Source organism: Micropterus dolomieu, linkage group LG01, assembly GCF_021292245.1.
Source record: "Micropterus dolomieu isolate WLL.071019.BEF.003 ecotype Adirondacks linkage group LG01, ASM2129224v1, whole genome shotgun sequence".
In the NCBI taxonomy this organism is placed as follows: domain Eukaryota; kingdom Metazoa; phylum Chordata; class Actinopteri; order Centrarchiformes; family Centrarchidae; genus Micropterus; species Micropterus dolomieu.
The window spans coordinates 43,732,026-43,758,338 of NC_060150.1; the positions used below are offsets into that span (position 1 = coordinate 43,732,026).

A 26,313-nucleotide genomic window follows, 5' to 3' on the forward strand; every position below is an offset into this window, starting at 1 on the left:
GTGAATTCAGTGTATGACAGTTTCCTACAACATACACTTTCCATTACATATTACACCTATATGATGAAATGAATTCACAGTTTGACAAATAAATTGCACCAACCACTCACGTGAACATTGCTTGTCAAACAAAGATAGCAAATAGTATATAGGATGTCCATCATTAAAAACACTTTGTACATATACAGTATTTAATGGAGGTGGCTGGAAAAACCACTTGACTCCTTCCCTACCCCACCCAAACCCAGTCCAGTGCCATTAAACATTGATAGTATACAATACTACTATCTCTCAGGTCAATTACAAAACACATTGTCCACACCATTGTTCACAAAAAATCCTAAAATTCAAAGGCATCTTTACTGATTATGACCAAAAACAGTAAAACATGGTATGTTTTATCTCCATTAATGAGAAAATTCAACTCAGTTCAAGTCAGCATCCACAAGAGGACTGCGGATGTGTGGGTGGGTGTGTGTGTCTGTTATTTGTGTATGATAATCAAATAGACTACTAGTTAACTAGCGAGCTAGCTAGCAAACTAGACAGATAAACAGATAGATAGCTTGATAGATAGGTAGACAGACAGTCAACTAGATTGCTAGCTAACTAACTAGACAAATAGCTGTCTGGCTAGCTAACTAGATAAACTGACGATAAAAAATGGGCTTTGAAAAAAGAGAGATCACCATGGCTCTGTCTAGGTCTCCCTGTCAGGACTCTTCCCTATGTACATCTCTGCCAACTTTTTGAATTGTGGTCCCCAGTTGCTGAGATAATCATAATCATGGTCCCCGTCGGTGGCAGCAGACTCCAGTGAACTGAGGGATTCTGCCAGTGACCCGCTGCCCTCATAAGCATACGTGGCCAGGGAGTCATAGGGGGGTGCTGTAGGATCTGAATCGTTCTCCTGAAGCCTCCCATTAATGAAGTCTCTGACATCTGTGTTGTCCTTTATAGGGGATGTCCTCCGAAAGGGAAACAGCATTTCGGGTATGATGTCCCTGCGTAGCTTGTTAGCATCCATCACCTCTGGGTTGCGCAGCGTGCCAATATCAAAGGCCTGAGTGTCCTCCTCTCCGCCCCCTTCATCGTTGTAGCTGACAACGTTGTCTCTGACATCCTCTTTGGAGATGATCAGAGGCTCCTTCTTCCTCTGTCTCCTTAGGGCAGCAAACAGCACCACGATCACTACACAAAAACAGTGGGAAATGCAGAGAGAGAGAGCTCAGCGTAAGATGTGTGCCTCCTAACATGTGTCATGCATTAAAGAGCACAGGGGAGTAAAAGCGCAGAGGGGAGACACATTTGCTACCAGTGATAAATCCCCAACACTGCCTCCAGGCATTCACCTCCCATTATTAAAGATTCAGCGAAAAAGCATTTTCTTTCCTTTCCCTCGAACTGTATGAAATGCAAGTTGGTTGGAGAATCCATTTTTTTTTCTATCTCTCTCTCCATCACACAGCCTCATATCTCATATCCTTCATTCTGTTTTAGCAGTAAAAGACAATCCAAGATTGCAGAGTGAGCATGTTTCCAGAGTGTGGCACCGTGTGGTAGCAAGGTTTTAAATAAACCCATGCTTCTTCAGAAAAAGAGGAAGCGATTTCTCATTTAGGAGAGAATCAAACCCTGCTTCACCGTTTCCTCCTCCCTTTCCGTTTTTTTCCTACCAGCAGGTACTGTAGTTGTCTACGTGCCTCCCACCTGGGTGTTAATTACAATGCCTTCAACGTGGGTTAGGAAGGCGTATGGGTGGCTGTTTATAAGGTTCTTTGCGGACATTTGTGAATGACCAGTGCCACGATTTTAGACGGCACAGAGGACAGACAGGGAGAGCTGTTCCAGCTCAGCGCCTGCCTGTCAGAGTCAAGCAGAGGTGAATAAGACAGACTGTCAGGGGGCTTCAAGCGCGAAAAGTGTCAGATAATGAGCAGATGTCATGATATTTTGCTCAAGAGGAGAGCATGGAGTTTAACCTTCGGTGCACTCGATATGTGAGAGATCTGCCCACCATCAGACATTTCATTTTAAAATTTGGCATTAAAACAAGCAGATGGAAGAAAAGCTGCTCAATACCAATTTGCTTGTATCACTGGTTTAGCCAGGGTGCAGATCAAAATGTACATCAAACTCCAAAACAACACACTATGGCAGGAGGAAGGGGTAGTTCACATTCAACACATGGAACACACATGTGGATGCCCGCAAACATCCACAATGTGCAGTTAGTCAAAAATGCTCCCATCAAAATACTTGGCTTGGCCGAGCAAGGTGAGGTTTAAAGACAGCTGAACCCCCCATTACTTATTAATGTACCCTTGACCAAAAGCACTACACATTTCTGATTTTTGCTGGGTGAAACGATAGGCACTGTTGCCGTTGTACCCTCTGTGCTGTCACGAGGAGGGTTAAAGTGGTGCTTTAGAATGTGAGAAGTAACATGCAACCTACTTTACCAGCGAAATACACCGACCATTTTGTGAAGTGGATTTATTTGCTAATGAATGGGGCTTAGAACCACAGTACTATTTTCAGAGGAAGAACTACCGCACATAACTGAATATGCAAAGTAACCTGCCTTAGTTTGGACCTGCTTTATTTACTGACTGTCGTTTACATGTTAAAAGGAACCTAACAAATCCTCCTGTAGTTATTTGCAGAAGACCATACTATATATGAAATAATTTCTTTTAAGATTTCCGCAGTGTCCTTGATACTGCTGGGTTGACATACCGACAGCATTGGTTGTTTGTTCAAATACCTTAAATGGCTTATTTTCATGTTTTCTTGACAAGCAACCTCTTGTGGTCATGTGAGTAATGACTGTCCTCTCTCAGAAACAAAGGTGAAAGTGCTGTTGCGTGGCGTGTTTATAGTGCCTGGGGAAGACATAGGGCGGGTGGTTGGGCGTACAAAGTGTCTTTGCATCCCGTCTTTTCCCAGCAATGCAGTTTTCTTTTAACAAAGACTAAGATTAAGTCTTAGTCTTTGTTAAGAGACCAAGTTTCCCTAACTTAACCACTTACTTTGAGTGCTCAAAGGAGTCAGTGTTTTTGTGCCCGAATGGGTCCTTTGACAAATGCTGTTTAGGTATGAGGTCTTGTGATCGTCATCAAATGTCAACAACTAACATTACGGAGGCAAACACAGGCTTCTGCTTGTTTGACACATCCCCGCTTCAGTTTTGTTTTTTTGCTTTTTCATCGAGCATTTATTGCACAGCCTTTCACTGTCAAGTAGACTGAATCATTTCAGTGCATTATTTCTTATACCACAAGACAGCAGTGTTTAAGGGCAACATCCATTGTATCAACAATTGGAAGTATTTAATGTCACAATAATGGTTTAAAGAAGGTTCTTAGCTGCTGCCAGGCAGAGTGGGGACTGTTGACGGAAATGCATATTTTCAGCAACATTTTATTGATTGCAATGAGTTAGGGCTCTAAGCTTTCAATCAATGTCTTGTTTGTAATGATATACCTTGTTATCACAGATATATTCACAAGTTCTGTACTTTTGTATATATATTTCTTTTTTTTTCCCTCTATGTGTGCACTCAGCAGCACGTACTTGAGCATAGAAAGTCACTCTGGGCCTTGTTATTGACTTCGCTGCAGCATGGGGCATATGAAAGTAAGGCCTGGCTGGAGTGTTAATCATGTATGTTTTCTGTGTGTTGTGTGTCTTAAAAAAAAACAACCCAGCATAAAAAAAATAAATAAAAAAAAAAACTAAAAAGAAAACCACTTGCTTGAAAAGCACTATACGCTATAGCAAGGTCATTAAGGTGTTTTGGCCAGGTCCTGTCCTACCAAGAGCACAAGAGCTGCAACGCTAAAAGGATAGCTGGTTCTCAGAACAGCCTTGGTAGCAATAGAGGCTGTTGTGGGATCGACAGATGTACTGTGTGTACTATATAAATCTCTGTAAAAAAACAAAAACTTCTTTCACAAATAAAGTGATGTGTTTGACAATGCAGGAAGCGGCAACATCTGATAGAATTGCAAAACCCTTTCCAAAAGCAACCCAAGTTTAAGGAATCAAATAAGCATTGTGTTTGTCTGCTCTAATGTAAGTCGCAAATAGTAGCTTGTAATTGTATTTATAATAGCTAATTTACAACATTACGTTACAAAAAGTCTGTTAGGTGTTTCCTGACATAGCTTTGCAAACTCAGCAGTTTTTTCCCATCTAAGTGACACTTATTGTTGATAATGAATAACAATTATGGAAAATAAAGCTTTGTACGCATGTTTTTATTTTTCATTGTAAGCATCCAAACTGGGCTACGTTAATTGGATTTTTATTTGTAGTATTGTTATACCCTACCATACAGGAAGAGGACTCATTTACATGTCTGCTGCATTGGCCATAATCTGTTGAGGATGCTGACTTTTTGGCTTAATATGTAGCTTTAGTGGATGCTTAAAGAGGTGGTATTATGCTCATTTTCAGGTTCCAAATCCTATTCAGGGGTTGCACCAGAACAGGTTTACAAGGTTTAATTTTCAAAAAACACCATATTTTTTGTCATACTGCACATTGCTGCAGCTCCTCTTTTCACCCTGTGTGTTGAAGGCTTCATTTTAGCTATGGAGTGATACATCTTGTCTCTAAATGAACTTTGTTGGGAGTTGCACATGTGCAGTTCCTAGTTAAGGACTACTAGCCAATCAGTAGTTGTTCGGCGAGCATTATGACACATATTTACTTGTGACGTCACAAGAAAGGGAAGTAAAGGCTGGACTACAAACGAGCTGTTTTCAGGCAGTTCAGAGCAGTGTTTTCTGTGGGCGATGGGAACTTCCTTTGGGGTGGACTTTGGGCTTTTTCACTTTGCAAACCTAGTACATGCACAAAAAAGATATATAAGTCAATAAAGGAGAGGGAAAAAGGCAGAAACCATAATACTACATCTTTAAGACTATAGACTTAAGGCTAAACCTAATAGTTCAAAGCCTCATTCATAACTTTGGCATTTGAATTCTAAATCAACATTTGAATGCTGCTCATACTATAAAAACATACTAGTGACCAGGTTAGATCGCTGCCTCCATCTCTCTCGTCTACTTTCCGTCTGTGCCACGGATATATAGCTGCAGGTCAGAGTATCTGTTTGACCGAGGTTGGAGCCAACAGCAATATACAAAACCTATTCATTCAAGTCGGTGCGGGAAAAAGAGATCATATGACTTTATCCAAATTGAAGATTCTGTTTGAGGATTTAAATAATTTTTTAGGCTGATGTCGTCATAAAATATGACGACAGACAGGCAAAGCTTCATTTGAAAACCTCAATAGAAGCTTACTCGGTAAAGCCCTAATTAAGACTCTTTCACAGAGTACTTGTTTTAAAAAGAGTCTGCTGGGATTGTTAAAAAAGTCGTCTGGAGATGGATTTTTCAACCAACTTAAGGAAACAATGTTAAGTAGCCAGTTAAGTACAGCTGATACAGTGGCAGTTTTTTCAGCCAGCAAAATCCATGGTCGCTGGCTTAAAATGAGATGCCTACTTTTAACTTGTATGTGAAATCAGAGACCCATTGTTTCAAGTACAAGTACAGATTTAAAAACCTGCCACTATTATTGCATATTGTTGTATATATTCCAAAGCATGTGAGGCCAGTTTTTGATTTTTGATTATGGGTGGATAAATAAAATTGACTCGACTTGAATAAAAGAACTGAATTGTTCAAACCACAGCTTGAACAAAGAAACAAACATCACAGTGAATGCCAAGAGGTTTCATACACACACACACACACACACACACACACACACACACACACATGCTCATATACCAGAGACTTACTGAGGAGAATAATGACACAGAGCAGTATGGCCACCAGAGCACCAGTTGTGAGACCATCTGAGAAGGGCAGGACCTCAGGGTTACATGATTGCATGTTTCCACGGCTGTCGCAAGCACACACACGCACAATCAGTGTGCTGGTGCTGCTCTGAATCGGGTAGTCATTGTCTGAGATCACTACAGGCAGGAAGTACATGCTCATCTCACGGCGGCTGAAACCTCCCCTCCGCGTCAGGATATTGGCAGTGTTATCTGTGGAAAGATGCAAATGGGCAAAGCTTGTAAACGATGAGATGCTTCACTTATCTACCTGATGTTAGAGGAAAGAATTGCAATCTTTATTTCCTTTCCTCTGTACCCTGTGTCAGACAGGATAATAGTAACTTTGCAGGGCCATTTAGAATTACTGTTGTCTTGGATGAAGATGTCCAATTTGTAATTAAAACAAGCACTAAACATCTTAAAACAATCTGTTATTCGCTCAAACATATTCTTAGATTGCAATGATACAGTAATCTTTATTTTACAAAGACAACAGTGTGGTGGTTACACATGGCCATGCTTTCTTGCAGAACTAATTAAAAGTCCAAAGTTTGGTTGTTAAAATTCCTCTTCCAGTGGAGTTTCCAGTCTCCACAGCAGTCTTTTCATTTTGTCTACTGCAATACATCCCAGTAGTTAAAGAGATTCAGTGAATATTTACTCTGAATCAATGCTAAATATTGGACTAGGCATACCAAAGCAGTTATACTATAGACAGAAAATATAGATATCCAGCATTTGATGTTGACCAACTTGTTACTGCAAGCCTGCTGAGCTACTTCTGCCTTTCTTTCTCCCTAATAGGGTTGTTTGGAAAAAAAAAAAACAACAACAACACAAAAACTGTGTGGGCATTACCACTATTTCCAGTACCAGATGTGTTCATTGTATGACAGACAATCCAAAATCTGTCTGTAAGACAATGCATGTAGGGTGGCTGCCTGACAGCTGACTTCCTCAATGGCTCTTCTGTAAATTAAATTTTGCCTTACAACTGTAGACAGTAAAAGCTTTTCAAGAAGTCAATCAAAAGACAACGATCACACAATGGAAATGTATAATTGCAATTGTCAAATATATTGTATAAATTCTGTTCCAATTTATGATTTTCTCCACCATATTTAAAGTTAAATACAATTACAATCACATCAAACCTTATTTATCTTACTTACCTTCCCTGTCAACAATTGTGAAGTTCGGGTTGGTGGCACTTATACTAAAGACAAACTTGTGTCCAACAAGGGGTTCGTCTGTGTCAACAGCACTTATTGTCTGAATCAGCTGAGTGGGGAAATTGAGAAGCAACCAATATTAGTCACATGACCCAAAGCAGTTTTCTCAACTAGCTTTTGATTAAATTCAAAATGTATAAATTTTTATGCATTATAGGTTACTGCCTTGCAAGAAGCTTACTGATGTAAAAAATGAATATTTACTGAGAATAAACTTGTGCCAGTCAGATACATAGTTGTCTAATCTGCAATTAGTGAGTGTTTGTGCTGTCTCTCAAAACTAACACCATAAAAAAATGTGGCCCCCAACACAGATCAGTCAGTGTGCATGAGTACAGACACTTCCAAGTTAATTTAAATAATTATACATATATAGTGTGTGTGTGTGTGTGTGTGTGTGTGTGTGTGTGTGTGTATACAGACACATGTACATACAGTATGTTTTCTATGTAGTAAGTAGATATGTCAAAACTGTGACATGTCTACATTGTGTGTGTGTGTGTGTGTGTGTTACTGTGACATAGCTCAATAAAATCCATTCAAATAAACCTGAACCTATACTAAAATGACAACATTAGCCATATATAACATCATGGGTTTTATCACCTGTCCTGCCTTGACATTCTCACAGACAAATGTGTCGTAGGACATTGCAAACTCAGGGGCGTTGTCGTTGACATCTAACACCTTGATGAACACAGGCACTCGAGTTGTCTGGCGTGGGTTATCTGAAATAAATGGATTAAAGGAATTACATTAGTATATTTTTGAAGACTTAAAAATATAAAATCACCGTGGCAGAAAGTTGGTTAAAGGTCACAGAATTTCAACATAAAACACAAAACTATTTTAGAAATTGAAAAAACAATTACTTATTTCAGTGGCCACCACAGAGATGTTGTGCCATTTAGACATTTCTCTATCCAGTGCTTTCAGTGTTGTGATGGTGCCATTCACAGAATCGATGTTGAACAGCCTCTCTAGATCTGTATGCCGATCAATGGAGTATCTAAAAGAATAGCACACAAGCAGGTTATTGCAAATACCAATAAAAAAACCAAAAAACAAAACATCCCTTCAACTGGGAACATATAGTGTGTTATCTGTTATTATTTAGTCTCTACAACATCTACATACCTGTAATATTACTAAATACAATCAAGTGCAGTTCCTTCCTTTCTGCTTGCTCAGATCTCTCTTCACCAGACAAACACACTAAAGTACTTCTTTACTTCAAAAACACATGTTTAACATATGTACATCACTCATTGTTTCCAAAAGAAAATATATTCCATTTTCTAAGTTGTCAAAAGATGATGCATATTTCCCTATGCCTGCTCATTTGTCATAGTCAGCTTTCATATTCCGCTGAAATTTGAATATGCAACACAATACGCCATGTGGCGTGCGCTGAGAGTGGCATATCTCTGTGTCAGAGACGTGCAGGCGCCATATGTGTGGGATGGCGGCACTAAGCTGTGTGAATCGATACAGCAAATTAGGCTCTTTCACTTTGACTTTGTGCAGTGCCACAGAGGGCTTGCATAATTCTGGGAAATAAACAGTGTCTGTATTCACTTCACAGGGACGCCGCCATCTTCCACTGGGAAATGACCAGGAGGGAACCATGAATAATATCCTTTTCTTCCCCCCCTCCACACTGACACATGGTTAGGCTGATGGATTAGATTTAGCCAAGTGGGCACATTTTTATCCTCCCGCTGAAAAACTGATAAGAGAAGATTTGTATTTCTATCATGAGTTGCCTGCTGTCTTATTGATTTTATACTAGTATAATTAAAGCTGGAACAATGAGTTTTGAAATAGTCAAATTACCGCAGTAAAGCATTACATCCACTTGGTTGGTGAGGAAATATTCGCCTAACAGGTCATTGATTAAGTTCTTAGTTTACTAAATTGTGAGTACTCAATTCCCAAAGACAATTTATTTATTGTGAAAAGGTAGGGATGAGATTTGACTCTTGGCTCTAACAGGCACTCTTTAAGGTCTATAACACTTATAGCATACTTGACTGGCTTGTTGTCAGCGTCAGGGTCCCTGGCCGACACCACACCGACAAAGCTGCCAGCAGCCGTGTCCTCGTGCACCTCGATGATGTAAGGGTTCCTGGTGAAAACAGGCGGCTCGTCCACATCCTCTACCGTTACCTTGACGGTGGCGTAGTCTTTGAATTGCAAACCGTGGATGAACCTTGCGTCTAAATAGGTGTTTTTCACCTCCACTCTGAACTCATAGTCCCTCTTACTTTCGTAATCCAGTGCCTGGAGATGAAAGAGCATCAGAAGTCAAGATGTAGACTCTTCCATAAAAACAGTCCGCCTCCAGGATTTTGATAGGCGATTCATCGCATTTCATTTGTCTGCCTTTATCTTATTCATACTCTAAATTCGAAGTAACAGATCCAAGTGAGGAATACTGATCTGAGACATCATGAGGGAAAACTAAAAAGAGTTTCTAGCAAAAGACTGCTTTATATTATTCATTTCACAGGCTTAGGGTATCTGATTTTACTCTATAGCTCAAAAATCAATTATGTCATATTTCTCTTTTACATGAATAAATGTTATCAGGGGACTATTCTGTATCCACATTGCAGTTACATACACATAAGACAAGATAAAAAGACAGCTCCAATTTAAATTAAAACATGCAGGCTGCAAATTCATTCAAAAAAGGCACATGTTTATAAAAATACAAACATCTCTGTACTGGATGCACACTGGGATTTTGTCTTGATTTTTAAACTCGTTTTATTCATACAGGTGTTTAGATGAGTCCTCCAAATATCACTTGATGTATGAGTTGAATGTATTCTATTTAAAGAGTTTCCCTGAAGCACTTCAGCATTTCTTGAAGGCAAGAGAGCTGTTCATTGCAGCTGTGTGAAAACATGTCACGTGTCACAAGAAATGTTTTGTTTGATTGCACAGCCATTATCAATCCAGTAATAGTTATATGACTGCTAAAAATGGTTGTAACCTACAAAGCACGAAGCAGTGAAGTACATAAAAGAAGACTATAATGCAAATAAAAATAAATTGAAATAAGTATAAAATATAAGTTACCTTTTTGATTATGATGACTCCCTCCTGTGTTGTTTGGTCAGTGATAATGTTGAATATGTCATGACCACCAACTATGCTGTACTCCATCTCAGCATTACGCCCAACATCTGGATCATCAGCCTTAATACGGCCAATTGCACCTCCAATCTCTGTAGACTCCACAGTAGTCACACGAAAGGAATCTATATGTGATGGTGAATGAAACAAATTCATTACGAGCTCTGTTTGCATGTGTTCTTGTGTCATTAGTACATGTAAGAGGGTTGTCTTTACTTGTGACAAAAATGTTTAAAAGTCTGTTACAAATCAATACAACATAGGGAGAAATGGCCTCTCACGGTTAGCAAAGCGCGGTGGACTGTCGTTCACATCGGACAGGGTGATGCTGACAGTGGTGGTTCCTGAGAGGCCGCCCATCTGTCCAGCCATGTCTTTAGCTTGGATCACAACCTGGTAGTTTTCCTTGACTTCTCTGTCCATGCCGGGCAGGGCTGTCTTGATGGTGCCTGGGGTAAAAAATAACATTATTTCCACCATTTTTTGATAATTTAAAACTTCATTTGAAATTGATTTGCTTTCTTACTGAAAATTAGATCAATTCCATATCTGTGCTCAACCGTGTCTCCTAGAAAATTGCATTTATATACGACTAATTTGGTTTGCCAATTACGTGTTGAAGGGAAATGTAAATGCTCCCTATGTTATGTTATGTTCCCTAGTGTCAGAAGTGCTACATACATGTACCTGATGCAAGTATATCTATATATCTATATCAATATAGAGATGCGAACCATATAGCTGTATCAATATAGAGGAAAGAAAGAAATATCAGAAAGGACTTTTGCATCATGTAAATGGAGTCAAGCTGTTGTTAGTCAAGGAACAGATCCACTGCCTAAGCCAAATGTTAAACCATATTATCTTTTCTCTTTTCTCCATCTTTAATAAACACAGCCAATGTGTATATAGTGGGCTAACAATGTTACAGAGCTATGCACTGTGTACTGAACACCTAGAGATGGAACTGACATTTATCATCTCATCAACAAACATGTCCCACAATCTCAGATATCACTTAACTAATTTTAGACCTGCTGCAAATAAATAATGTGAATAATGACTTTTAAAAATGGTTTTGAAGCTTTTACGAGACACAGACAAAGTAAATGATTCATTAATACATTGTGTTTTTTTGTTTTTTTTTCTTTTCCTTTTTTTTTCTTTGTAGAAATTGTATAACAACAAACACTACAGAGTTTGTGAAAAGCAGTACAGTGCTGGAGCCAGTTGCACCAGCTGTTCACTACTTCAAACTTTGTGTGTTTTATGAAGTAACAATATGCTTATTCCTAAATTAAAGTAGATTGTACCACACAAACTAGTTCTTATGTAGGTCTTAGATGTTAGATGCTGAACATGTACGTCAACTTATAACAAGATGCTACCTAACCAATTGGCCTGCAATACATGGCTCGTTTGGAGACTAGAAGAGCTAAATGAGAATCAAAAGCGTAGGCTGCACCCTCTTGATCATTAACATGATGTGGATATTTATTCCATTTATTGATTCAGGCGCGAGCAGTTAATGATGATGACAGAACTCCTGTCAGCTGTTCTTGAACATCAAACAGATCAGCAAGTCTACAAGTCTGCATGACGTTTAGGCATTTTGTCACTTGCTTAATACAGAACGTAGTTAGAGACACAATTCAAGTTCCTAAGAGCACTGTGTGTGCAGAGCGTGGCTCTCACACTATAGAGATGCATCACTAACTATGCCCTGAAGGGGAATATAGTGATGATATTAAGTACTTTCCATGGTGGAATTCAAAAAGACAATAAGAAATGTTAAATTAAGTGTGGAAAAATCAATTCCTCATCCTACATTAATCACCAACAGTAAATTAACCCTATATATTTAATGCACTTATTTAATTCCTGAAGGGCAGATAAAAAGATGAAAAACACACCATTGATGTGACGTTATGGCAAAAAGAAAAATACAAATCAGAGATAAATTCGCACAGTGTGGCAATTGCCTGCAAGTAGCTGGTCAAGGTCCTGAAGTGAGTGAGTTCAAAGCAATTACCCAAACATACGTATCTTAATATGGATTCAGAATAGAATAGAAATAATTTAACTTAATGAAGTCTTTACTCTAATACATCCTTTATGGAACATATTATTATTATGTCCAGGTGAAGGGAGTCACCCCCCTTATTATTGAAAATCATTCATTATGTTAACAGGCATTACAATGGATCCTGACAGGGCGGCCACGTTATAGAAAGTTCCCTTTGAGGAGCCAGCCATTCAAGAGAACAGAGACAAGGACGAGTCAGTCCATAAAGGGCTCAGGAAGGAGCAACACTTCAAGCATATACACCATACATTTTGCCTGAAGATGTAATAATAAGATGGGCAAATCAAGCAGAAAAAAATGTATATACTGTAAACATTGTGAATTGAAACAAAAACTATTTTCATTGTTATAGTTTCCTCCTTGTAGCTTCATGATTCCGAGGTTGAGTTAAATTTTCAAGTTGATCTTGTTCTTTCTCAGCCTCTAGATCTAGTCTCTTTTTCGACTTCGTAAAGCTCTGCCTTGTAAAGCTTGCACCTCCGGGTCTCAGTGTCCTCCATTAAGGCTCCTCTCTTGACAGGATGTCTGACTGAGAAACAGCTGATGGATCAGAAGGAGAGAGGTCTATGTGGGTGCTTGTATAGGAATTATGTTGTGGGCTGGCATATGATTATTCATCTGATTGGATGACTGGATACCAGTTGCCGGCTGATTGACAGGCTGGTAGACTGGCTCTTTGACACTGTGGTTGACTGGCTAGAGGGCTGGGTGTCTGACAGTTGGCATTTTGAGGTTCTCCAGAGCATTTTGACTAGTCTTTTCACACCGAAGTCCTCTAAAACATCTCCAATTATACTGAGGACCAGTCATGAATAAGGTCCCACCTCTGGCTTAGGACCATTTCCAGTTTGAAAGCGTTTTGACCTCGGGAAGTCCTCTGTCGCCTGGCTTTTAAGTTCACTCCATTTCTTCTTCACCTCTCGCACTTGAACTTCAATTCCTTTTGAATCAGTGGCTGTAGTTACATCTTACATTTCTCAAGCTTCCTTCTGTCGGTGGTGCTGTTATTCAACTTGGAGTAGAGTAGTGATTTGTTTTTCTTCACAAGACTCCATCATGTGTAAAGTTTATTTTTTTGCCCTGTGACACTTGTCCATGTAATTTGTCGACCCCTAAATATCAAAAATCACAAGCTTAACTGCCAAATTAGAGAGTATATCACAGTAACTGCAAGGCTATTGCAGATCACTGTGGGGGTCAGAGTGTAACTATTCACTACAACTGTAATCTTAATCTGTTAGGCTATTTAGACGCAGGTAGTGATCCAGCTTGTCAGATCAAAATGGTGTTAACTGCAATCACAGTGTGCAGGCCTATTCTCGGCAAAATTAATATATTTTTATTTAATTTTAATTTTTAATTTGATATAAATGTATTTAAATTAAAGGATGCCTTTTTAAGATTTGACCCAAAAGTTGGGTGGCATAACCCTAATTTTAAAAGTCAATCACTTTACACTGCACAAATTAAATAAAACACATAAATGCTCATATACTACTCTTAATATATATATATACTGTGTGTAACAACACTTACCTTTAAGAGCAACATACCACCACGTAGTGCTTGTAAACACTGAAAATGTTATTCAGTGCTATGATGGATCTTTTGCTGAAACGTGACGCTGCCTTGTTTAGGTTAATGAAAGCTTTCTGACTGGACACTGCCAGTTGGTTGTAGCTTAGTAACCTGTTTACACAGCCTTTACTAGGTAAGACATCACTTATGTTTGACTGGTGCAACCGGACTTAGTGACTTGTTAGTTTGAGACTAGCTAGTAGTTAGTTTGTGCATACTGCCCTTCCTAAGTGAATAATGTACCAACAGCTGGTGCAACCCAGTCTAGACCTACATATTTTACCTAATGAGAAGTTGTAAGATGCATTTTTCAGACATAAACACATTTCACAAAATAAGTTACAGGAAAAAAACCTCATTCATGTGTTCCTGAAGATAGTTTACAGTTTAAGTTGAATGAAACCTTGAGTTATATAAAATTAGCAGCACTGACAAGCAGTAGCATTTTTATTCTGCTTGTTTAATTCTCAGAAACACTAACCGAGCAGCGCAAGAGATCTGTTTACAAGTTTGCATGACATTAGAAACTGCAACTAAGAGATCCTGCTGGGCTTGGCTTACCATTTTCAGAATCCACAGAGAAATAGGGTTGTCCCTGCAGAATGCTATATACGAGCTTGGCACTGTTCCCATACGTTTGATCATCGGCATCAGTGGCAGTTATAGTGGCAACAGATGTACCTGCAAAAAGAACATGCCAAGTCAATTTTAATGCGAACGCAGTGATTCCAGGCGTATTGAGACGAGACATGATCAAGCAACTGATTTTTATTCACTTTAATATTTATTCATATAGAGAGGCTTTGCTGTAAACCTCACCGTGTTATCCAGAAATGCAGTGAGTCACACTGACTAATCTCTAATGTTCATGTCAAACAGCAGGGCTCTGGAGACAATCAAATTAGTTGCCTACAGAAAGGCAGTGATGTCTTTTGTAAAATGAATCATGAACATAGCGTTAGTAGTAAATCCTTCCCTTTTTAAACAGACAACAAGTGCTTACAGACTAAAACTGGGCCTCTTCTGTCACCTCGGTGAAAATGATTGCTTTGTTGAAACACTTCTGTCCTAGTAGATGAATCTTTTAAATGTCAGTGAGACTAAACAGTTCTACGTCATCAAGACGTGAAGAATTCTCTCTCCTAGGTAATAGGAGTGAGAATCACCTGAGGCCCCACGAGATGATATTATCACGATATTTATGTTGCGATTCGATTTTATTGCGATATATTGAGATATATTGCAATTTATTACCTTTTTCCAACTTCCAATTAGGTCCCTAAAGTCAAACTTTGTCAACATCTGTTTATCTAAAAAGGTACTCTGTTTGTTCATATCACTTTTTCAGTCCTGTATATGGTCCCTATTAAGTTTTCTAGTGGACTAAAAAAGCAATAGATTTTATTATTCTAGTACCAAAAAGTTAAAACTCCCATCTGCAATTTATATATTAAAATATCTCACACAATCAGTGCTGCCTTAGCTTAGCAAGATCATATTAGTGATGCATTTTTTTCCTGACCTCTATTGTCAGGCCAGAGGTGTGGCAACATTAGGCACATACTGACAAGCTTCTGCCATGAAGCTGGAATACAATTGCTGTGCTCGTGGACACTGTAGAATAACAGCTTGTGGGCATTATGTGTTATATTTCCAGCTAGGAATTGACCAAACAACATTCACTGAACATGTTATTTGGCTGTATGAAACAGTATCACCTATCATTATCATTATAAATCCAACCACAGGGACTCTTTGTACACATTACATACGAATCTCAACAATCAAGTGATATGCGCTCAAATATGTGTGATTTGCATACTAAATAAATACAAATAGCAGAATTAATAAATATGTAAGCATAGGCAGTTCCTCTCCGACATCCTGTCACCGAGTCCCGCATAATCCACCCAAGTGTTTCGGTAATGTCACATTGCAAATACTGTCCTTGGCATTCAGGAGACCTCTGCCGTGTCCTGTTTGGGTCTGTCTGTCTCCGTGCATACTAATGAACCCTTGAACATCTGTCCCACTTAGTCCCAGCACTGATAGCATAAAAGGGAGATGCTGATTTTTCATGGCTGGCTGGGTTGATTAACTAGTGTGTTCAGTCTGAACATATAAGGCACTTTATTAGTCCGGGGACGAGTAGTGGTGACCCTGACCCACCTTTTGCCGGTATCCATGCAGAGAGAAATCTAAGAACAGTGCATCATGAATTCCAAATAGGCCATTGTTAATTGTCATATAGACAATTGGGTTTTGATTTACCCTTGATTACTCCCGTGTATTAATTTGTGGTTGCATAATTGAGGATTGATTTCAAGTTGCTTGCATTATTTCCGTAAGCTTTGTTTATATTCATTCCAATTGGCTTATTTATATTACTTGAATGGAGTGAAGTGGAGTGCAATGAAGCAAATCCTTAATTGGAAAGACTGTGACAATCAAATCTTTCAATATTTCTGCTGCCTATTAAAAAATGGCAAATGGCATTACTTGTCATGAATGCCCAATGAGCCTGACCAAACAAATAACAATCACAAAAAGAGCAACTAACTTTGAAGAACCAAATACAGCGTCACAATGGGCCAGCTGACTGGTGAACAGCACTGTGAAAAGTGGTTTGGGGTTCCTACAATGCCTGAAAAGTGTTTCTTGCTAACTTATATTAATCACATAATTCCAATATTTTTAAATAAAAAAATAAATGTGTCTGCAACTAGTGATTATTTAACTTGAAGATTTATCTGCAGATTAATTTCTTGATTAATTGTTTAATCCTTTGGTCTATGAAGAAAATAATAATCTTGCATATTTTGTCCCATTAAGAGCTCAACCAACATTTTACAATTATATAAAACGGAGAAGCAGCAATCACATTTGAGAAGCTTGAACCAGAAAATGTTGAAAAATCACCGGAACAATTCATCGATTATCATGATCTGTTTTTGTAGAACTTCAACTTACCAACTTCAGACATTTCGGGGACGCTGGCAAAGTAGATTTCCTTTTCAAACTTTGGCGCATTGTCGTTGATGTCGTGAATTTTGATGTTAAATTCGGTGTCAGGCTCCAGCTCTGCATTGGTGTTCCTATCCAACACCTTTGCATGGAGTGTGTACATAGCTTTCTCTTCCCTGTCCAGCCTCTTGGTGGCATGAATATCCCCAGACTTCTCATCAATCAGGAACAGCGTGCCTGCCCCGTCTCCAGTCAGAACATACTTCACATTGCCTTCACCCTTGTCCATGTTAGAGTGCAGCTGGAAATTAGAGAGGGAGACAAAATATAGAGTCAGACTAGTACAAATAAAATCATGTTTTGTGGGGTTCTAGTTTGGGGCATTGTAAACTCTTCTCTCATGCAGATCAGATTGACAAGAAAACCCTGTGTCCTGTTAAGATTTTGTGTAACCACTGGCAAAAGTACATACTGTTGCTTTTTGTTTGTTCTTGCTTTCAATTTCTACTGAAAAAAAGAAAGTTTTCCAGGATATTTACAATAATCACCTCTCCACACAATAACAAATCCTTGCCTTCCTTGTTGCTACATAAAGTCTATAGTATAGTATTGTTGGCTATGGCTATGCTAAAGTTTTCTTTAGCAGGAAAAAAACTGCTAAACTCCTACTGGAGTTGCAAAGGATTAGGATCAGTGGTGTGTATGCTTTACAGAAAAGTCCCATGAGCCAAATTTTGATCTTACGATATGGAAATATAATTGACTTGACTTGACTGGCCTAAGAACCAAACTTATCAATACATGCCTTCATAAACACTTAACACTTATAAGTAAACAGTACATGCTACATTAGTTTCTTGGGAATTAATATATTAAATCTGTTTTGGCAAGGGGACTACATTTAGGCAATAGTCTAGATGTATAAAAAAAAATTGTGATACTCTTGCAAACACTGGGATAATGGTGTGAACCATCTGAGGAATTTATCTGTTTCAGTCTCCGAACAGAATATTGCCTTGGCACCCACACGCTCCATTAGTTCTGATCAAATTAGTCTTAGATTTTTCTTCCAAATTGTGCCTTTGAAAAATGATGAAAACCTGACCTACAGCAACAACTGCTAAAATTAGTCACCTCTGACCTATCCATCACCTTGAAGCGGCTCTAAGTGTCATGGAGGAGTAATGGTGGCATACTGTGACAGACACTTGATTCAAGCTCATTACTGTACTGGATCTGTCAGCAGATATATTTAGAGCACTATCTCATGGGTTCACATTTTAAATGACATGTAGTTAGGGACACAGAATGTACGTCAGTAACTTATTAATATTAATGTCTGCATGCTGTGAGAAAACTAATTATTTTTCCCCGCAGTTGGAAGAGTGATGTCAACAGTACAACTTTGAATGGGAAGCAGAAATGTATTGCCAGAGTGCTAGATATTCTCAGGCAGAATTAAAAATGGGAACGCATGTGAAAACAACATGCTGTCAAGTTCAAATGAACAATATGCACAGTAGTTGCCGTTGTGTTGATGAACTCCATTATCCAAAGTCTATTAAAGAGGGATACCACTGAGCTTGAATTTTACATATATATGTTCTGGGACAGTCTGTTGTAATGTTTGTGAATATGAAATGTATCCTAAGCTGTAGACCAAGGATTTATGTTATGGATGCAGATACTGTTACTGCTATTGACCATGAATGACAGACTAATTTTGGTGCACAGGAGAGTGTTTGTACGATTTTTTTGCTTTCATACGGGCTTCAAATCTGTGGCATGCATATTTACTCCCAGGAAAAAACTTTGAAATTTGTTTTCTTTGTAGTGGTACATTGGCTGTAGGAGGCATTAGCACAGACTCACTAAGCAATGCTGACCTGCTCTGTGACATAAGAACATATATATATATATATATATATATATATATATTCAGAACTGTTACCATTCAAACACACTTCTGTGCTGCCAGTCTGATAATTAAGCCAATGCAATGTCAGACCACAGGAAATCTTTTTATTGTTTTCTACAGCAGTTTTCATCAGATTATTAACACATTTCGAGTCGTGGTTGTTAATCCTGTAAAAAGATACCTGAAAAGCAAAAACAACAAGCCATCAAATGATCCTGTACTTTATGCACCCAAGCTGTCTACACGGTAATAGGAATTTTACAGTCTTTGCAGAACCTTGTGGTATACATTTTACATATTTCCCTTAGTCGACGAGGGAGCATGCAAGCCCTTACCTCATGCACTTTTGCTAGTTATTGGATGTCTCCGTAACGCCAGCTTCCTAATCATATGGGTAAACAGATCTTCTCCCCATGGCCATATAGATTTCTTACCGAGTGGTAGTGCAAATAAGGAGGAGTTTTGCAAATGTAAGCAATGTTGTTCTGAGCTGTGATGAGATAATATGCTCCAGTACATGTAAATCGGTGAGGCACTATGCCAGCAACGTGGCAGATTCGATTTCTGCAGGGATATCCCATAGAAATGTAATAGATTTAATACATTTACTACATACAGTGTGGTGGCCTAAAGTTTAGAAAAGAAGCAGAATTGATTTTTCTTGACATATATAACAGAAGTGAGTTTGATGTCAAAATGCACTAAACTTTGCATCTAACATACAGTGTCAACCTATTACATCTACTACAGCTAGAAAAATATGGCACTGATACTATTGACAAAGTGTGGCACAAAGTGTTTTCACACAGCTTTAACAAAATCAAATGTTAGCACTACCGCACTATATTTGCAGGGATTTAGTGGCTCTCCTTTCAAGGCCTTGCAGCACAAACACAGCCTTTTCAAGGCCTTACAACAGAAGCACAGAAGAGAGCCTTGATGAGTTAAATCGCCTTGCACAAACACTGAGGAATTGTCAGTAAAGCAGCAAAATCATTGGCAATTCTTGTCAGGTCTCTGGTAAGCATTGCTCGGTGCTGCAAAGAGGAGATAGCGAAATAGAGCGCAGGACGGATACAGAATAATTACTCTTCCTCACTCTCTCCCTCTGTCTCTTAAGACATTCTTTACTATTGGAACACTGTACTTTAATGTATGTTAAGTTACAGCGTACAGTATCTCTACTATGCTTTGTATTTTCCATAGCTCATACAAGTTCTGCAAAATCCATGCAGAAATGTATCGAGAGAGGCCTTGCAAAATCTCAAGGATGCTTATTGGCAGAATATTAACACAACAAAGTGAGCTACCTTGAATATTATAATTTAGAGCAGCGCATTTTTTCTTTACAAGGCACAAGACAATACAATGTACCAGGAATTTAATAGGATTTTGTTCACTTCAAACACGCCACTCAAATGCTCCAGAATCCAAAGTTTGTGGTTGTATTGCTCAGCATTGCAAGTGTTCACACTTCACAGCCCTGCTTAAGAAGTAGGGCATCACAGCTGCACACAGTGAGTGCTCACACTCATTAATGGCCCCGTGAAAGTCAGTTAAAATGAGAAGTGAGGGCTTTACGCTGCATACATGCACAACCACTGCATAGTATATTTGCAATTGTAAAACATACAGTTTTTCCCCCCAGTGCTACTGGAAACCTTACTTTTACTATTGCAGTTATTTTTCTTATCATACTGTGAGGTATCAGTCAGCACCACTCAGTATTTAAGCTTCAAAGCAGTGTGTCTTTTAAGCACCTTGATAAGCAATATAAGCTGCATTTATTATGTAGTGCAGTCGCAGTAGTGCACTGCTTACTTTTCAGTTAAGAAGCAGGCCATCCAAGAGTGCGGCTGTTCTTTACATCAGATTTGATTGCTTGTAATCTAGAAATCAACCTCAAGTGACAGTCAGTGTGTGTGGGTTGATTGGAGAGGTTTGATTGAATGTGAAATAAACAGGGTCTAACCACAGTGCACTGCAAAGGCCATTAAATGGTCTTTATGAGGAAGACCATCAAGGCTTTGATGGCTTCATGCTGGGCATGAGAGTGCTTTTTGCATTTGGGCTTGGTTCTCCATCTTGTTTTCTCTCTCTCTTTCTATTTATCCCTCCCTTCCACTCCCATCTATCCCTCCATCCATCCATTCATCCAGCCACTTGTTTTAGGGCTGTGGCTGACAATTGTTTTCATTATTGATTCATCTGCATATTATTAATTGATTAACAATTGAGTCGATAAAATGTTGTTGTAAAAACTGTGAAAAAATTAAAATTCACAATTTCTCCAAAACCAGTAATATCTTCAGTTTGCTTGTTTTGTCTGACTAATAGTCTTTGACCATAAGATATTCAGTTTACTGTCAGATATGACAAAGAAAAAACACAAACTGTCCCAATTGAAAAGCTTGACCCTGAGGATGTTTGACACTTTTGCTCGACAAATGACTGAAACGATAAAGCAATTATCAAAATGGTTACAGATTGGGCTATTCACTAAATTGTAGTTGTTGCAGCTCTGCTTGTTTAGTATATCTATCAATGTTTCTATCCTTGTTCGCTCTACACCTGTCTCTGCCTCTGTCTAAAACCCTAAAGTTAAACTGATGGAATTAGTGATACGGATCGCCACAACCTTTTCTGTAAAGCAGAGTGGCAGTATGTAGTGGCCCTATCCCTACCTGGTAATTTATTATAGCCTCATGTTTTTCTGACAGTTTGGTAGTGAATGATATTGGACACAGGAAGAGTGGGGAGCTGGTGAATGCGATTGCTGTCATGCTGCAGAAGTTGGATGCCAGGAAGCATCAAAGAGTCAAGAAGAAAGCCACATCGCACTAGTCACTGCCATATCAAGGGATGGCCCCATTTATAGTTAGCATTTGCTTTGCTGCTTCATCACATCACATAACACAACAAGGTGAATTTCATTGGCCTTCTTGATTGATATGTTTTCTTCGTCCTCCCCTCTCCCTATTCGATTTATTTTTGCTGTTCTTTTCTCTTCACCGCATCAGGATGATGGTTGCTGCAAAAGAAGTTGTCATATCCCCCTACTCAACCTTGCACAAGACACTTGTTTACTCCGGAGAATGAGGTGTGTGATGAAAGCCAACTTCCTCTGAGAAAATTGGCTGTCGACAGTCACCTCATTTCCCTCCCTTGAGCTGATAACTGTAGCGTTCCCCATCACACCTGTCTTTATAGTGCTAGCACGGGTGAGCTGACAAGAACCTCTCTGATCTGGGTGGGTGGGGAGGAGGAGTACTGTCCCGAAACTCTCCTTTTTTGAGGGATTCTTGGGAGAAAAGTGTCTTGCAAGAGCTGTAGTTTTAAAATAAGGTCTCAAACCACCTGAGACTGGTACAAGTCTTACGCCTGTTTTGAGTAGGACTTGTCTGAGCCTTGACCGGATATTAATTTTTACACTTACCATATGTGTTTGCATTGTGTGTGAAATGACTCATGGGATTATACAGCATAAAGGAAAGCTTCATTAAATGCGTTAAAATACATGTTCGGCCCTAAGAAACATGTTTTAGTCGTGGACACTGTGAAATTATGACTGTCAGAGTTTGCTTTCTGTTTATTCTATTTTTGCTTCTTTTAGCCTGACATTTTTCACAATGGCCATGTACCTCCCCTACCTTTATGACCCTAGTTTTGAATAGGGCTTTGCCAATGACTCATGTACCCTTGGTGTTACTGAATGATTTAAGCAGTGATTATGACGCTTGTATAAAACTACAGATTGTTGTTTTTGGTTAACAATGAGATATTCTTATTACATTGGTGGCATTTGCCTGACAAGAAGTCAGTGGAATTATGATTTTGCATTTAATAGAATGTTTTTCAGTCAATGTGATTAGAAAGTACTGTTCAAAAGAACTGTGGAAGACTTGAGGCAAAGACTGCAATTTGTGTGCACTTGCTGTGTATCTGATAGCTCCAGTTAACTGTGCCTGTAACAGCAAGATTTCTGGCAGCCCATTCGTCTTCAGCCAATTACATCAAAAACTACTTCAACAAGCTAAACCTCCTATAATTAGTCTGCAGACAATGTGTTTGGACATGTTACCTTGCCGACATATTGATGGTCATTTCCTGTGTATTCCTCGAGCAGAAAGAATTGATTCCACATCCATCCACGTTTGGACCGCTGAAGAATCCTCCCATCACTCTCTGGCATCCCAAACAGATTCCCAATATTCCCAGGCGTGAAAGGCAGGGCAGTACTGGGCCACAGGATAGAGAGCATCAGGAGGAGCAGAACCTGATTGGTTATCATGGTATCCAATCAGCTGGGAAATGTCCTTGATGACTTCAGAATTATGGTAAAAAGCTTCTGATAGGATGAACACTGGACGGCAGTGTCACCAGAACAGACATTGTATTCCTCTCTTAGATGTCCTTTAGATCCCTGTGAAAAGAGGAAACTTCAGTCAAGAAGGACTTTTATGATGCTTCCTTATCTATTTTACACTAGGCTTTAAATCATAGAGCAACACTTGTATACACACAAACGCTTTTCTGTGTCTCTCTTTCAGTTCGCACTTTACCAGGGCAGCAGCTAATTATACAATCAGCAAATATGAATTCCTTCAATTTGCATTGTGTGAGTGTTTAAAAGGAGAGTTTAAAAGTCATAATTCAGTGGTGGGATTTTTCAGTGACCTCATATACTGTATTTAAATACACTGGTTGAAAAAATCTTTTAGTGTATATTTTCTTTCACAAAGGTGCAAAAACATTAACGATAAGAACAGAAGCAAAACTAATGCAGTACAAGTCAATAGACAAACTCGTAAGGAAGTGACTGAAATAAAAGCCACTGCCATGTAAATGTATCATCACAGTGCATTAACAACTTAGTGGATGTCAAATTCAAATAAAGTTTCATCACTGCAACTACAACTCCCTGTCATGTCTCCTCCTTTCCCTGTGTTTGAGTTGTGAAGGAGTGAGCCGCACTAATTATAAGTTGCATTGCTGATGATACGCAAACAGTGCTTCACAGCCCGTGAGTATGTTTGAATAGCATAATACATGCTTTTCTAGGAGCAGAAGATATGAGCAAAAGGCACCACTGTAAAACACTTTACCGAACGGTGAAGTAGTGCCTTTTGCTCAGTTTTTATTTGTATCCCCTGGTTAATACTCATTCAGTTCCAGAGCTACTACTGTATGCAGAGATTAATTGTCTTGCTAAAAATAGGTGTCTTTTTCATCTCGTCCATCCAGTTCATCCCTCTTAACCATTTTCTCCCAAATTGAAATCCATTTCGTCTATGCATACATCGCTGATAGTTAACCCCATAGACTATTTGCCCAAAAGAACAACATCAATATAAGTGTGTGATGAATTCCCAAAACCATCACAATTGTGATGAGGTATTTTGTGGTAGTCTTCTTCAGATAGTTCACTAAGGCTGTGTCCCCACAAGGACTCATCCTGATAGGTAATTTAGGTATGCATGCATAATTTATGGGCTTTTGGAAGTTAATCCTAATAAATCTTTCTTTCTAATAGAGCCCATTTAGTAGGGTTCCCATATAAAGGCTACAATACAAGAGTTATCCTGCCAAGCATTCACTGCATACCTTAGGGAATGCTGTGTAAAGATGGATGCTAGTTTAGCAATTCCTCTGCTTTTGTTCAGAGCTTTTAAATAAGGACTGTAATGTCAGTGGAGGCATTCAATATGAACAAATTAGTATTATGGATCTATTGTTAAAAGTGAAGTACAATATATAAATGAATGGAATCCTTTCAATAGACAATCAAATGGCTGAGCTACAGTAATGACATCTCAATGTAAGGCATTGCTCATTCTTAGTCACTCAGACAGATAACTCAATTGAATCCATTTAATCAGCAATCATTTTTAATAACATTAAATAATGTGTAAAAAAACCAAGAACAGTTGATCGAAGTTTGTTATGGATGAACTTTGACATTAGACACAGAGCTTGGTTTGTATGTATAGAACCTATAAACATATTGAACCAGATAATGTAAATACCAATCACAACCGTGTCTTTTTCTGACGCCAGAGCAGAAACTACTGAGATTTTAACTTACTGTTAGAATAGAAGAGGAGATAAAATATAGATAGTGTTGTAAATCGGTCATCAGTGCTACATTTTTTATGTTATTTTCTTGTGCATTCCCATAATGTGGCATGAGTGAGACACGTGCAGTCCCGAAATCAGGAAACGCCGCCTTGCAATTAATCTAGTCTGATGCTTGTGATTGCATTTTCTAATTATCATTCCAGCCTGTCCTTGAGTTTTAATAGCATTGTGGATATTAATCTTTGATGTGGCGTGCCTATTAAGCATTAGGCCAGTGTGTTTTTTCAGAATTCTTCCAAACACTCCATTAAAGGATGAGTGAGCATGCTGAATTTATGCCAGATCCTATACAATCAAGCAGAATTATCTCAACTTATGCAGCCTATTAAATAGTGGGGTTTATTAAAAAAAAGTTGTTTATGATTGGATTAAGTTGTAGACAGCTTATATGGCTTGGCATTGAAAACAGAGATGTGAAGGGACATAATTGTTAAATATGCTTTTAAAGTGTTGTCAAGGGTTGTTATTCTTAATCTTGGCTAAGAAAACATTCTGGCAAGAGCTCCACTGTGCTCTATTTCTGTAATCTGCAAAATTATACATTCTTGTTTTGCTGAATAAGAATATCTTTGATCAGATAAACTAGCTGTTCATCAGGATATGCTTCCTAGAAAAGCACAGCCTTGCACATTGGTCTGTATAATTTTATATGCACATACATCCAAAAATTGAACATTCAGGCTTCCCCGCAAACATTTAACTGAGCACTGCAACTAAGCACTTTTATGGCTTCTGTGACTTTAGCAGGACAACAATTTTAGATGCAATGTGCAGTCTGGCTGGTTAAGGGATCTTGCACGCACAATAAATTGATTACCCTCTATACATGGGATGCTATAAACACCTAAATTGACCATCTGTTCTACGTTGCTGCAGCCTTTGGCACATCAATTATTTTAAACATACAACTCGGTGTGCACGGTTTAATGTAACACTGTACTTTCACCCAGAACCTCCTGAATATGACATTTCCCATTTAGTCCAAAGGCAAAAATGTCCTAAAGTAGTCAGTAGACTTGCAGCCATATTTTGATAAAATAAAATAAGCATGTACATTTTTTACTTTTACGTTCACAGAGCATTATTGTAGAAGCCCACGCCTTCCAGAGCAAATCAACACACACACACACACACACACGCGCGCACACACACACAGGTGCAGCGTTATATAAGCATGAGCCGGCATCATTTTATTAAGATCTAATATATAAGATGTGCCATCCAAAACCTCCTACTGTACTGTAACTGCTACATATCAACCTCATTTGAAACAGCTGGCATACAAACACCATTTAAATTATAGTCTGATTTTGTACTGTTGAAGAATTCAACAAGTGACTATATTATATGAGAACCATACATAAACAAAGACAAAGATTGTTTAATTGGGAGA

General features: G+C 38.7%; 1 protein-coding gene and 1 long non-coding RNA gene across 2 annotated transcripts in view; one reads left to right on the forward strand and one right to left on the reverse strand.

Moving 5' to 3' along the window:
• Nucleotides 1-23,534, forward strand: part of LOC123963544 — a 212,308-nt gene extending 188,774 nt beyond the window's left edge. The window contains exon 3 of the long non-coding RNA XR_006823218.1: nucleotides 22,909-23,534. This is a non-coding gene — a long non-coding RNA (uncharacterized LOC123963544). The remainder of the gene's footprint in view (nucleotides 1-22,908) is intronic.
• On the reverse strand, nucleotides 590-23,007 carry cdh10a (cadherin 10, type 2a (T2-cadherin)). Its single transcript, XM_046040145.1, has 11 exons — nucleotides 22,864-23,007; nucleotides 16,871-17,165; nucleotides 14,462-14,581; nucleotides 10,518-10,685; nucleotides 10,180-10,361; nucleotides 9,122-9,375; nucleotides 7,965-8,101; nucleotides 7,699-7,820; nucleotides 7,033-7,141; nucleotides 5,819-6,070; nucleotides 590-1,191 (listed from the first exon to the last, which is right to left on the reverse strand). Exons 1-11 carry the CDS (start codon nucleotides 22,972-22,974, stop codon nucleotides 701-703), a joined length of 2,241 nt encoding a protein of 746 aa, XP_045896101.1. The 5' UTR covers nucleotides 22,975-23,007; the 3' UTR covers nucleotides 590-700.
• Nucleotides 23,535-26,313: the final 2,779 nt, after the last annotated feature.

What these genes read in the sequence shown, in the direction of transcription:
- cdh10a (XM_046040145.1), bottom strand. Translation starts at nt 22,974, where the DNA reads ATGCCAGAGAGTGATGGGAGGATTCTTCAGCGGTCCAAACGTGGATGG. An exon ending in TCCACCGCGCTTTGCTAACC is followed by an intron (nt 10,362 to 10,517) that starts GTGAGAGGCCAT and finishes CATCACATATAG; the next exon opens with ATTCCTTTCGTGTGACTACT. An exon ending in TGTGGTGGCCACTGAAATAA is followed by an intron (nt 7,821 to 7,964) that starts GTAATTGTTTTT and finishes CATTTATTTCAG; the next exon opens with ATAACCCACGCCAGACAACT.